The sequence below is a fragment of the Phyllostomus discolor genome, chromosome 5 (genome assembly GCF_004126475.2).
Source record: "Phyllostomus discolor isolate MPI-MPIP mPhyDis1 chromosome 5, mPhyDis1.pri.v3, whole genome shotgun sequence".
NCBI lineage: Eukaryota > Metazoa > Chordata > Mammalia > Chiroptera > Phyllostomidae > Phyllostomus > Phyllostomus discolor.
Window position 1 is genome coordinate 143,227,982 of NC_040907.2, and position 14,213 is coordinate 143,242,194.

The window sequence follows — 14,213 nt, forward strand, 5'->3', positions numbered from 1 at the left end:
CAAGAGTGGTTACTAGCAAACACCCTACACAGATTGCTGATGGGACTCCATAACCACAACCCCTGTGAAATCCTGCCAGTTCACTGTGTGCTAGTTGGTGAGAGAACACATTTTTCAAATACTGGTATCTCACCACTGGACGGGTGAGAGATACACCCCAACTCCCAAGCAAATTCTTTTTCTGAGTGGCCTTGGTAGAGTCCCAGGAACGAGCTCATGCGTTAAAAGGGGTTTCTCCACCTAAACATCAAGCCCTTGCTTTGGGGCTATAGTGAAAAACTCCTTTGGGATTTCTCTTCTCAAGCTTTAAGACAGCCAGGCTGAAGTGGCTTCCATGCTGTTCATACATATACTGCTCTTGGCGGGCTGGTGGCCTGATTGATATTCTGAGGTCTAGCAAAGATTTAGCTCCAGGGGGTCACCAAGAGGTCATGGTCTCAATGATTTCCTCTGTTATTTATCTTTGGCTTGTGGTATTGGAGCCTGCCTTTGATAGCAGGCCTTTCTACCACAACTGCACAGACTCAAGCATTTCAGTGCTCTGGTTTGAGGTGGAGAAGGGTTGGCTTCTCATGCTGTGAAAATGTCACTGAGTGCATCTGAGAGGAGCTTATTCTGTTCCTTTTTTGATGAGCAAATTCATTTCTGGTTGTTTACCAGTGACACTTCCCAGACTTGGGTCAGCAAAGGAATTGTCCTGGTGAAGTCAGCAGATTTTAGTTTGAGTAATTCCACTTTCAGTTCCTTGTGAGACACTCGTCTTGAGATGGAGATAAAAGTGGCATTTCTCAGACCTCCAGAGTGCATCTCTACTTTTCTACACTGCTTATGACTCACCTGTGACTGCCCTCCATGCAGCCAGGGGACCGTTTATGCTGAACTAGCCTTCAGATTCCTCTTCTTCGTGGCAGCAAAACTTCTGAGCCAGCACAAGGAAACCACAGGGGCAACTTGGGTCTGGGCAGCTCAGCGGGCTCTCAGGTTCCCAGAGTAAGTGCCTGAGAGGACATCTTAACATGTTTCATGTGGGTTCGTTCACCCCATCCTGTTTCATTTTGATTTGAGACAACTGTTATCTCTCATCTGGGTCAGAAAGCAAGGGTTGCGTATGCTTTGGACCTGACGTGAAATATCTGGGCCTGAGTCAAATACCCAGCACTTTGGCCTAGAAAATTGGTTGTGGTATGCCCTGACGTGCACTCACCAGCCTGCAGTGAGCACAGAATGCTGTGATGGCTCGTCGAAACACAAGAAAAACGTACACAGAGACAACCAGGTCCTGCGGGGAAGTAGGAATGGAATGGCCACTCTCTCTAGTGGGGAGTGCCCTGTATCCATTCCCAAGCAGATTTTTATTGAGAATACAGACTTAGTTTGTGGATTCACAGTCTGGCAGAAAAGACTAAAAGAAGTAGGTGACTTACAAAGGTGCAGACCAAACCCCCACTGTGATTCTGGGCAGAGCTTGGAGTTTTAACATATGGCTCAAAGGGCTAGTTTCGTTTCCTGCTTGTGCCTTCATATTCTAATCTAATAACATCCTCCAGCAAACAGATCTCACAGGATCTTGCATATGCTATGTCCCAGGCCTGATTACCCTGGGGGTCCACCGTTTCTGGTCTGGGCTGCACCGCCCCTGTTATTTCTGCAGGGCTGAGTCAACAGAGGAGACAAAGGCAGCTAGGAGACTTGGATTACTCACATCTAAGAACAAGGACTCAGGCTTTGACAAAGCTGAGGGGGCAGGGGTTGATATCCATCACCCCTTCATTTCCACAGTCCCAAATCTCTTCTTAGAGGCCTCCTCATGATCATGCCTCTCTTAGGGATTCTCTCTGTGGGAAATCTTACCCATCATTGGCTAACTGATCCAGCTTAGGAGGTCAGGCACAGAACAGGCAGCATTCATGCCAGGGAAATAAGTTTTGTCTCCTTAGTGGCTCCTGGTCCAGAGGTCTGTCACTCACCCTAAGTCATGGGGGGGTTACAGCTTCCTGAGGCCAGGCAGGGCGGTCCCCAACAACGCCCTGTGTTCCTGTCCCCTCAAAAAGCACCCTCACAGGTGGAAAACATGTGGCCCCAGGAGGTCCTTTCTGTCTGATGCTTTATCTCTGCCCCAAAGTGGCAGGACAGAAAGTGTGCTGTGCCAGGCCATGTCTATCAAAATGATGCAACCTATGATGGAGACATGGCCATCTGTGGGAGAGGGCAGTTCTGGGCTCTCCTCAGAGAAAAAGGACGTGCCATTATACTAGGGATATGCTTGTGAGTCAGATTCCCAGAACAGCCTCTAATGCATGATATCAGGATCGAATCACACTTGATGTCGATCTCTTTTCTCCTTTCTTTCTTTCTTTCTTTCTTTCTTTCCCTTTCTTTCTTTCTTTCTTTCTTTCTTTCTTTCTTTCTTTCTTTCTTTCTTTCTTTCTTTCCTTCGCCTAAGTCTTCTTATTCCGACTTTTTCTTCTCCCTCCCTCCCTCCTCTCCCTCCCTCTCTTTCTTTCTTCTTTCTTTCTTTCTTTCTTTCTTTTTTCCTTCTTTCCTTCTTTCCTTCTTTCTTTCCTTCTCTCTCTCTCTCTCTCTCTCGCTCTCTTGTTTAACTAAAGCCTGTACTTTCTCAAGGTGGTTGATATGCCTTAGCCTCTCAGCATCTCCAGATTTGGACTAAGGGAGAACAGTTGGGTATAGGAGCTAGAGAGGATGAGTAGTAATATTATAGATTTGATATACTATCATATTTTTAGCAGTGGTTTTCTGTGTGAACCCAGTTTACATAGTGACCTGGGGCACTAAAGCAAAAGTTTTATGAAATAATAGCTATGCTTATCACTTGTCAGCATTCTCATTCTTTTTTCTCTTTCTGTTCTTTTAATAAAAAAAATACTTCTTGCTTTCCTAAATTACTATTACAAATCATTTATGAGCCAAACCCTATATTTAGAAAAATAACACTGCATTAATATAAAAGAAACGTACAAGGGTATTTATTACAATAACTATATGCAATATGTTGTAAATTAAAAAAATCAGAAGACATTACTACATTTTTATAAATACATATAAAGTCAAAGTATAAGTATGTGGCAATGTTACCATAATTTAAAAAATGCATATATATGATAAAAATAAAATAACAAATTTTAAACTTTAAGGAGTTTTATCTCCTTAAAGACTATTACACTTTTACTGTAAATTATTTTGTGTTTTTTATATATATATATTCATAATCAATCTATAAACTTTTAGTTTTATTTTCTGAGAGTTTTAAATATTCAACTATATTTTTCTCTACTTTTTAAGGGGATGTATATTTGTTTATACTTACCCCTTTAATGCATGTATGCTTTTGTAATGCTTTCTTGCTCACATGCTTAAGTGCTTTTAAAGTCATTATTTGCATTGATTTGTGTGAATTCTAGAACCAATATTAAACTGCTGTATTCATATAATGTCTTTTGAAGATTATGCTAGTGCAAAATCAATCTGGCACTGGCCAGAGGACCTGATTCAAGGTCTTTGTCACCATTGGGGACCACAGAGGTAGCTACTGACATCTGTAGGACCACCAAGCTCTCTATTGCCCCTGTGTAGTGAGGCTACGGGGGGAGCAAGATCCGCAAACCCATACTGTGCCTTGCAAGGTGACTGAGCACGGTGGCTCTGTGCTGCTGCACCTCACCCTGCCCCCAGGGGCACTGGCATTGTCTCACCTGCTGCTGATGGTCACTGTCAATGACTGTTGCACCTCAATCAAGGACCACATTGCCACCCTGGGCTGCCCTGCCACCCTGGCAACTTTGCCAAGGCCACCTTTGATGCCGTCTCTCAGACCTACAGCTATCTCACCCCCACCTCTGGAACCAAGTCTCTCTGCCAGAGAGGGTCATGGACCATCTTGTGAAGACCCACCCCAGAGTGTCTGTGCAGAGGACTCAGGCTCCAGCTATGGCCACCACATCATTTTCTGTAATAAAATAAAGTGAGTTAACCCTGTTTATAAAAACAGCCATGGCTGGTGTGGCTCAGTGGATTGAGTGCTGGCCTGTGGACTGAAAGATCACCGGTTTGAATTCCAGTCAGGGCACACGCCTGGATTGTGGGCTGGGTCCCCCGTCAGGGAGAGCACAAGAGGCAGCCGTACATCTGTGTTTCTCTCCCTCTCTTTCTCACTCCTTTCCCCTCTCTCTAAAAGTAAATAAAGTCTTTAAAGTAGCCAATAAGTTTCATGGTAATGATTTTCTGACTCCTAAACTTATTATTTTTCACCTATTATTTTTTTCAGATGGACTTTAGAACTGCTTTTTCATGTTTAAAAAATCTCATTGTGATTATGTTTAATCTATAAACTAATAAGAGGAAAATTAAAAAATACATAATATTCACTATTCCCTTTTAAGAACATGCATATGTATTTTTACTTATTCAAATCTTTTAAAATATCATTATGGAAAATTTGAAAATGTTTCTTTGTATCTCTTCTTAGAGATATTCCTTTGTATTCTGTTGTGGTTAATAAAATATATGTATATATATATACTGAACAACAGTGTGGTGATTGCTAGGGGGACGGGAAGGGGGTATAAGGGGATTAAATGGTAATGGAAAAAATAACAAAGATTAAATAAAAAATAAAAATATATATACAAGATATATGTTCATTATTATGGCATATAGAAAAATTATTGATCTTAAATATTTATAATTCCATCTCTCTAGTCATTTCTCATTAGTTCTAAAATAAGTTCACCTGTGTAATCATATTGATGGAAGTTAGTAACCATTTGCCTTTCTTTCCCAGAATTCCCATCTCTTAAATATCTTCTATGCCTTAATGCAGTCCCTAGAAATTTCAAGACATTGATGCAAAGATCTTTGACTTCTTCCCAATTTAATGTAGATGATTCTAGTAATTTGTTCTTAATTGTGATGTCTATAATAATTTAAAAATAGTCTTTATTCCTCTAAGGTAGCACCCCACTTCTCTGAGTTTTCTGTAAAATTTTACCAATAATATATGTTAATTTTATGACATAATTTTCAGCATCTGTTAAAATAATTATAAGACTTTTATCATTGCAACTATTAATATGGTTTATTGTATGAGTGGATTTCCTGATTACAGGGACATTCTTTTAGCTAATTTGTCAGAGTTCATCCAGATTAACTTTTCTGAATTGAGTGACATTGGCGAGTTTTTTTTTCTCCACAATCACCTCTGTATCATAAGCATTTTGTTTCCTGACAATCTTACAGTTTACAGAAAATAGTTTGATTTCCCCCCAATGGGTAAATAAACATGGCTATTGTTATAATGAAAACATATTGTGAAAATTTGAGATTGGTGACTGCCTAGTACAACAGAAGCAGTCCCCTACTAGGTCTAACTCTTACCACCTTTAAATCAATTCTAATGAAAAGAATACCAAGAAAATAAAAAATATGAGCCGCTAAACCCTGATTGCGCATTGTTGGCTGGAGATAAATCACAGCGGCAGAACACAGTGCGAACACAGGAGTGATGTTGGTTGTTTGCACAGGGAAAGCCTCACTGCCCCTCCCCCACTCCGCCACACATTTGCACACTCACAAACACACCAGTTACACAGAGAGAGATTCTCTTGGGGTTTTTAGAGTGTAGTGCTCGTTTCTGCTCAAACTTTTCCTTCCTTTAATCATTTAATTATTCAACGAAGATTTATTCAAGGTCTACTATGTGACCTGCTCCGTGCTAGGTTTTTGGGAAACATTTTAGTAAGTCAGACATGATCGTTGTTTTTATAGAACTTATTCATAAGCTAAGACTCAAAGTTTTTTAATTTTTAATTTTTATGCCTTGTTAGACTTTATAAATTGTTAGTTTTTCAATCCCTTTTCCAATATCTTTTAGACACACAAGATAGCTTCCTAATTGCTGATGGTCTGAATGGTTTTGAATTACTTATTCAATGTGTTCCAGGTAGTGTTCTGGTGTCTCAGGTAGACACTACTGGGGATTGAAAAGTGAAGAAAAAAGGCAAAAATCTTTGTCCAATGGAGCTTGCTACATTCTAATGAAACCCCAATTCCAAGGATTACCAGGACTCATTCAACTGTAATATGCCATGAGAACCACAGGCACTAAAAAAAAAAAGCGAATCAGCATTATGGAATAGCAACAAAGCAGGAGTTGGTGCAAACAAGGGTTTCTATTTAGTCATTATTTAAATTGAATGCATTTAACCTTCCTCTTTAGGTAATTTAGTTAGCTGTAGTTTTAATAAATTTCTATACACAGTATTCTCGTATAGGACTCCAACTTTTCAGGTAGGTTACCACTAAACAGACTCAGTGGGCTTCTACAGTCTGGTGCATTCCTTCCCTCAGACTTCTGACTTCATAGACAGGAGCCTTTAAATCGTAGACAAAATGATGAGAAGTGAAGTATGAGTATGTATTAGGTAGTTTCAAATGGTAGGGCAGGTCTTCCAAATGCCCCCACCTTCCAAATAAAGTTTCCCCAAATAATGGGAGACATCGTAAAGTAGCAATTTTCTGAAATCACCTATTCACTCTGAATAGAAACTATATAGGGAGAGTGTAGGTATTGTTGTAATTATCTTCTCTATTGAGGTGGGTATATTTTTGTTCTAATGGACAATTCTTTTTTTTTCCTATGGGATAATTCTATATCAGCAATGTTTCCTTTGGTACTTGTTGTATTTCAAATAAGAAATATTGATTAGTTGAATCAATCCATTCATTAGATCAACAGATTGCTATGAAGTACCTACCTCCTATGTGCCAGGCCCTGCTTTTGTGGTTCTTGCAGTTTTGGTGACAAGACGATACTGAATGACTAACTACACACGTGAGTACTATAATGAGAGTGAGGAGACTAGGGTGCCTGGGGTAAAACACGGTACTGTGCAAGGTATGTTCAGGGGCATGGCAATACCATTCATTCATTTACTCAGTCAAGAGTCATTAAGAATTTCTGAAGACAAGGCACTGAGGTCAAACTTACCATGGCACCTGCATGCAGTCCTCAATGAGTTTTACAAATATTCACTTGGTTTCCTGACTAGGTCTAATGCTACCTATAAAGGCAGGAGTCTTTATGAGGAAGGATAATTCTCCTAATAATGTTTTACTACTAATAATAGTAATAACAATAGCTAACATTTATTGAATACTTTCTATATGCAGGGCACAGAGCTAAAATCTTTACATGTATGTTCCATAACCCTCAGAATAACCCTAAGGTGGGTAGAGTTAATACCCTCACTTCATAGATGAAGATCTGGAGGCTCAGAGACATCAGAAACTGGTCTGCTATCACACGTTTAAAAGTGGTGGATTTAGGATGGCACAGAGCTCCCCTATGAGTCATTGCTGTTTACCAGGAGTTGAGCTTTTAAAAATGAAGGCCAAGGACAGGGAACGAATCTGCATACTTAGCCAAACACGTTAAGAGTGTGAAAAAACTCACTCCTAGTTTTCACAGTGTTTCAGAGCTTAAGTATAGGCATACCTTGTTTTATTATGCTTTACAGATGTGTATTTTACAAATTGAAGGAACTAACTCTCCACCAGTGAAGATTACAAATCACTGAATTCCAGTACTCACTTTATTTCGGTGGTTTGGAACCGAACCCTCAACAGCAACAAGGTCCACCTGTGAACAATCTTCCGGAGAAGCCAGTCCAAGCATGCAATTTTTTTTTTTGCAATCAGCACACATACTTGTTAAAGGAATGACACCGTTCATTGCAGAGAATGCTTCTACTTTATACCATCTCTACTTCTGGTTTCTTTCCAAGGACCACATTAGAGCAAACCACCTTTTCCGCAAGCAACAAGGGTCTACTTAACTGTAAGAGGACAAGGGAAAGTGGCTCACAGCTGGTCTCAGGTAGACACTATACTATTCAGTGTCATGAAGATTTTGAAGAAACCTAGAGCTTTGGAGTTTCACCACAGTTTGCTGTCAATGCACAAATTCGCCCTATCATCAACTTTCCTAGGTGTCCTATGTAAATGCAGAGGGAACTAGCCTTCCTGGGGCCTTCAGGGGCACCAGGAGGATCTGCTGATGCTCTTCTTTCTTCTCCTTCTTCCTCCCCTTTGTCACCCTCACCATCATTGCCATTCATTAAGCACTTACCACGTATGCCGTCTCTCAGGTTTTCTGTATATTTAAGCCTCACAACAATCTTACGAGTAGCTACCATTAACTCATTTTTCAGGCGATGAGGGGTCTGTGAGGCTGTGTAACTGTCTCCAGGTCATACAATGAAGATAAAATTATGGACAAAATACCAGAGAATGTGTTCTTAACTGGGAAACTATACTCTTGTCTTAAAGGATTTACAATGGGGCATAGGGTCAAGGAACAATGGGCCAGATGTGTGGATCTAACATAAGCCTGTATTTACATAAAATCAGAGTGTTGAGATTTAAAAGTTCTTAATCTGAAGTCCATAGACCCCTGAATGTCTAAAAATAGACTTTGGAGGATTTATAACCCCCTAAAACAGGAGCCAACAAATTGTTTATTAAAGCATCATACAGTTAACTATTTTAGGATTTGCAGGCTATATGGTCTCTGACAAACACTTACCTCTACTGTTGTAAAAAAGCAACCATACACAATACACAAATGAATGGGTAAGGCTGTGATCCAATGAAACCTATTCACAAGAACAAGTTCTAGAATGGTCTACAAATTCTATGTGCATGTGTGCAATTACTTTTATTGTTGTTTTTAGGAGAAGATCCATAGTTGTCCATAGCTTCTCAAATGGGTTCAAAACCCAAGATGGCTTAAGAAATGGTCAAAATGATCTCCACGCCCTCTAAACTTTGATTTCCAGGATTCTATGATTCTACATACCTTTTAAATTAACCCTCTCTAGACAGTCTTTCTCTTTAGTGGGTTCATTTGATGGGTTCTACTATGAACTCTTAGTGAGCTATAATTACAGTCTGTTGAGAAGGAAATATAGGACACATTACCATTCCAACCCTCTTTGGCTTATCTGGCCAGATGATAATGGGCGAGACACAAATACATTTCAGATTGGAATACAGCAGCAGTTCAGTCCTGCACAGGCTGGTCTGAGGTCCGCTGAAACTTTTTCTTCTTCCCAGAGACCACTTTCTGTGTCCCACTGAGCCTTCTCCAAAGAGTGGACTCATTGTCCTGAAAATACAGTTTGGATTCCTGGAGTCAGCCAGGCCAGCTCAGGCATGGCGTAGAGGGATGTTTGCCTGGTGCATCTCTGCAGCTGTTCAGGCATGCTCTCCTAACTAAACCTTGTCTTTCTCTTAGGATTCCCCAGCTCCATGAGTTAGAGCACCTTATTTACTGCCTGCCATGACACCAACATGCACCTTGACCCTGCCTTCCCCTCCATGTGACTTGTCTTCCCCTAACTAGAATCCTTGGGAGGAGATTGTTGATCATAGTCCATTGTGTCTGCCACCACAGATCCTGATTTCATGCTTTGCATGTACTTTTAGGTTATTAGCATTGAGATCCCTGAAAGCTACAGCCAGTTTTCAACTCTTGCATCACTTCTGAAAAATCTAAATAATGATTATCTAGTCCACTTGAATAAAAAGCAGAATCAACTGCTTTAAATTTTAGAAAAAAATTAAAATAAGACAAACATGAATCACAATGTGATTGCACTTATATTCCAGGTTTCTAAGAATGGAGAATTGAGCAGAGAGGGAGAAGCAGGAGGAAAAATAAAAGGGAAGAAAGAAATGACAGAGGAGAGGAGAATGGAACAAAGGGAATGAAGAAACAAAGAAATACAAAGGAAACGACGAACGTAGTCTGTAGCCAACCAACTACTGTTAGGTTGACGTCCAGTATCATTATGATGCAGCCATTTCTCACAGCAAAAGCACCCCCACCAGAAGAAAATAAACCAGCAAATGAAAATAACAGGAATATAAATCATGTTGCTGGTATTAGGGAAACTTTATGCCATACCAGACCCTCGTATATATCACATCAGGATTAGTGCTAGCTCTCTGAAATGAACCATCAATAAGAGGACCACACGGTGCTCACTGTACCTCCAACCAATGTTTCAGTTCAGCCTTAATTACCATGTTCATTTGGCAGCAGTATAGCACCACGTGAACAGAACTGGGATGCATGGATCTTGTCTTGGCATCTCATTGTGTGACCTTGGTTGACCAATATCTGTACCTCTGTTTCCTCATTTGTCAAGTGTGAATAAGAAATCTTTGCTCTGTTTATTTCACAAGAATGTTAGGAGGATGGAAAGTGGATACCCACACATATATGAGTATATTTTATACTCATCCAAATATAAGTATATAAAAATATATTTATATTTGTATATATTGGCCTATATAAAATATATATTTATATAAATATATAATTCACATATATAGGCCTATATATAAATGTATATATACATATAAACATATATAGGCCAACATATAAAAATTAAATATATTTATAAATATATATTTATACAAATATATATTATATAGAAATTGGCCAATATATATACAAATATAAATATACTTATATATATTTATATTTGGATGAGTATAAAATACCAGGCTAATGTAAAATGTACCTTTTTTTACTTAACAAGGTAATGGGTAGGCAGGGGTGGGGATGATGCCATTTTGCACAGAAGGCTTGGTGACTCAGTGAAGTGTGTTTTCCCCCCCAACTGGCCTACAATTATTACTGCTTTCTTGATGTTTTTAGACATACTTCCCCCCTTCAGAAATGCCAAAGGTGAAAAATACTACTCTGCTGATATAATTTGTCACCCTTGCTGCCGGAGCTAGGAGTGCATAGACAGTTTAGTAATTAAGCTTTTCAACACTGCATCATAAAGTTTTATTCTGGCAAAGGCTATATTTATCAGCTAACAAGTATTAAATCACCCCACTGCTCCAGCCGTTTCTCACTTGAATATGCTCCTTTCAAAACAGAGCAGCTTTCCTTGGCTGGCTTGATTAACGACACTCTTGTTTGGAAATATCACAGTGCAGTGTGGACCTGTGGGGCTGACATACACACACCTTGGCAACTGTTCCAAATGGTGCTGACCCTGGTTTCCCAGGAGAGCTTGATACCTTAGCCCTGGGTCTTTTAGGGCATCCTGGCCATCTGAGTTTTCACAGCCTTCTGGGATGCCTTCCAGCACAAGATAACCCCGTATCCATTTCATTTCTACAGGGAAAGGGGTAAATGAAAATGAAGAACACAAGCATTTGATGCATTTTTACTTCCTTATCTTAGCATCAGGGAATTGCTCTCTTCCTATCATAGACAGATCTAAATGTAAAATGAGTTTTCAGAATGATTAAAATAGCAAAGTAACTGATCTACATGTAAGGCAGGGTTGAGTTTTCTTCTCATATTGCATATAGTCTTCTAACAATAGGTACAAAATTATTAGGGAGACACAGAATGGAGAGATATTGAAAGTCACCACTAATGGCTTAGAAGACTTCTGTCTTTATGCATCCCACCCCACCTTTACAATTTTTTTTCCTTTCCTTTGGAGGCTATACATTCATGAGACAAATATAACATTGTTCTTAAAACTTTAGGATGTTTTCAGTCAAATGATTCCAGAATTATATTAAAAAACAAAAGTTAATACATTTGAATGATTTTTCTACCTTTCTTTTAAAGGATAAAGCCAAAATAAAGAAAATGTTAATCAAATATGGGCCAAAATGATGAAAGAAGTCTCAGTATTTTTTTAATGATATCATAGCAGAAATTACATTAATTTCCCTTTTCTTTCTCTGTGTTCAAAAATAAATGACATTATACATAGGCATTTCTGTTTTTCATCAACCAGTTGCTAAAAGGACACATAATATTCCCCAGAATCACAAAACCCACTTTGTAGCTGTATAAGTAAGTTCTTCCCATGCCCATGTGTATGTATGATCAGTGGGCATGTCGGTGTGAAGCTTAAGGTTGCTACCAAGATAAGAAGTCTTTTGTTAGACTTTTCTTAGTTTGAGAGGCTACAACGATTCCTTTCCTTTCCAAATGATAAAATAGAACTTACCATTTTGCTCTTCCAATTAGCAACAGGTAGCTTGTTTGGAAGGCTGGGAACCAATTTCTCTCCAGCCAGGAAGTCACCGGGTTTTCACTGAACCATGTGGGTCGCTGAACCAATATGTTGGCAAATATTGAACTACTTTAAGTACATCTAATTTCTGGTTCAACACATTTTTGGTTGCATTAAATTCACTAAACCTGACGCAGTCTAAATGCCACATCACATGCTGGAATGCACATAAACGTAACAGCAGCAGCCATGAGAGATAACATAAGGTAAAGAGCAACATATTTTCTCTCAGTTTCCATTTAATTTTCATTTGTCATAATAAGCCTTATTTTCAAAGTTAAAAAGCACTGTGTGACTTGGAAAATCAAGTTGAATCTGGTTCTTTTCTGACAATTTAAAGAGAGGTTACTTCATCAGTCAAGTTGCTCTCTCAGAGATGAGGACATAGCTGACCTACAATTCAGGATTATTTAATGACTTGAGAGAAAAATAAGAAACCAAAATTATTCACAGTTTGGAGGAACATTGTAGTTCAGCAGGCTGCAAAAATACTGAATCAAGGGTACACTTGAAGATTAAAAACCAGGCTTTGATAATGGTTATTCTTTATTTGAAAGCAAAATTTTCAAAAGAATAATAAACGTTTGGGAACATGAATTGTTACTGTGATTTCACCTAATTTTGGGGGAGGGTCATTTGTTATTCTTAAGCACTAATTCTGGTCCATCAAGAAGTAGTCATGGCAACTCAGAAAAGTGGCAAAAGGTAGAAAGTCCAAAAAATTTTTATTGTAGTATGGGTTATAACTATCAAAATTTTAAAATTGATTTTATACTCCATAAAAAATGACAAACATGAACAATTTTTTGGTAATTTCTCTCATCAAAATAGAAAACAAAACAGCCAATAACAGAGAATTGTGAAATCCAAAACCCAAAGTACATGTAGAAGCTAAGAACACAGATACTAAATAGACTTATTTGCGTGATCACTTTTTAAGTTATATAAATGTGTAATCACTATGTTGTACTCCTGAAACTCATAATATATGTGAGCTGAAATAAAAATGAAAAGAAACACAAAGAACACAAATTAAAAGAATACAAATACTAAATATGATTCTTTAAAGCTTCCAGAACACATAAGGCAGAAGCGATGCAGCCATCAAAGTTGGACTGAGTAAATCCGTCCCCTCCACACACGAGGAAAGGTTTGAGATGAAGAGTCATTTGGCCAGGACGTTTGGCAGCAGCATTTGTAACCTGAAAAATATTTTTAAAAAATAGGGGGTGTGTTGCAATTAACATTCTGTGCTCCACTGTGCTATCATGTCAACATCCACCTGGGCAAGGCTTCCTGACCTGGAGAGATCAAGGTGTCTTACAACAAGCAACAAAAAACAAAATCAAGACACCTGTGCTTCCCCCTCATCCAAGTGTTTACACTAATCATTCTTACATGTTTACATTTTCAATTATTTGATAAGATAATCAGAAGAGCACTGAACTTCAAAATTAGTAGCTCATGATTTGCTCAATTAGTTGAAAATACACTGATTTTTTTTTATAAGAAGGAAATGACATTCACAGTATCATTCACCGAATATCAAGTCCAGGCCACATGACAGACAAGGTCTGTTAAGGTAGAAAAGAGCTTTGAGAGTCGTTTCATTAAGGAGTTTTCAGTTCAGCATGACTGCTGGCACTTTACAGGGACCACGGGCTAAGACGGAGAGAAGAAAGGGCACTATGGGAGCACACATGAGTGGGCCCCACACAGCACACTGGGACAACAGAGGAAGCTTCAAAAGGGCGTGACCAGTCATTTCTGAGTTCTCATGAGTGTGTAAGAGTTTGCCAAGGAAGCAGAGACAGGGCTTTCCATAGAGAAGGAGCAGCATGAGTAAGTGCCCAGAATCTATGGACAAGAGAGAAGACAGTTTACGACACTGCAGGCCACCTGCTGTGTGCGTGTGTGTGTGCGTGTGTGCGCATGTGTGTGTGTGTTAGGTGAGGAGGCTGACCAGAGAAAAGGACATGGCCAAAAGGCAAAATAAGAAAGATACAGGGTTTCAAAATTTAAAAATACAAAACATAAATATAAAAGTCTATTAAAATGTAGAATTTACTACTTAGCCAA

General features: G+C 39.0%; 1 protein-coding gene across 1 annotated transcript in view; it reads right to left on the reverse strand.

The window, feature by feature from the left end:
• Positions 1-12,382: 12,382 nt before the first annotated feature.
• Positions 12,383-14,213, reverse strand: part of RNLS (renalase, FAD dependent amine oxidase) — a 250,858-nt gene continuing 249,027 nt past the window's right edge. The window contains exon 7 of the mRNA XM_028512789.2: positions 12,383-13,336. Within this exon, the coding sequence (XP_028368590.1) occupies positions 13,184-13,336 (153 nt within the window). The 3' untranslated portion in view covers positions 12,383-13,183. The remainder of the gene's footprint in view (positions 13,337-14,213) is intronic.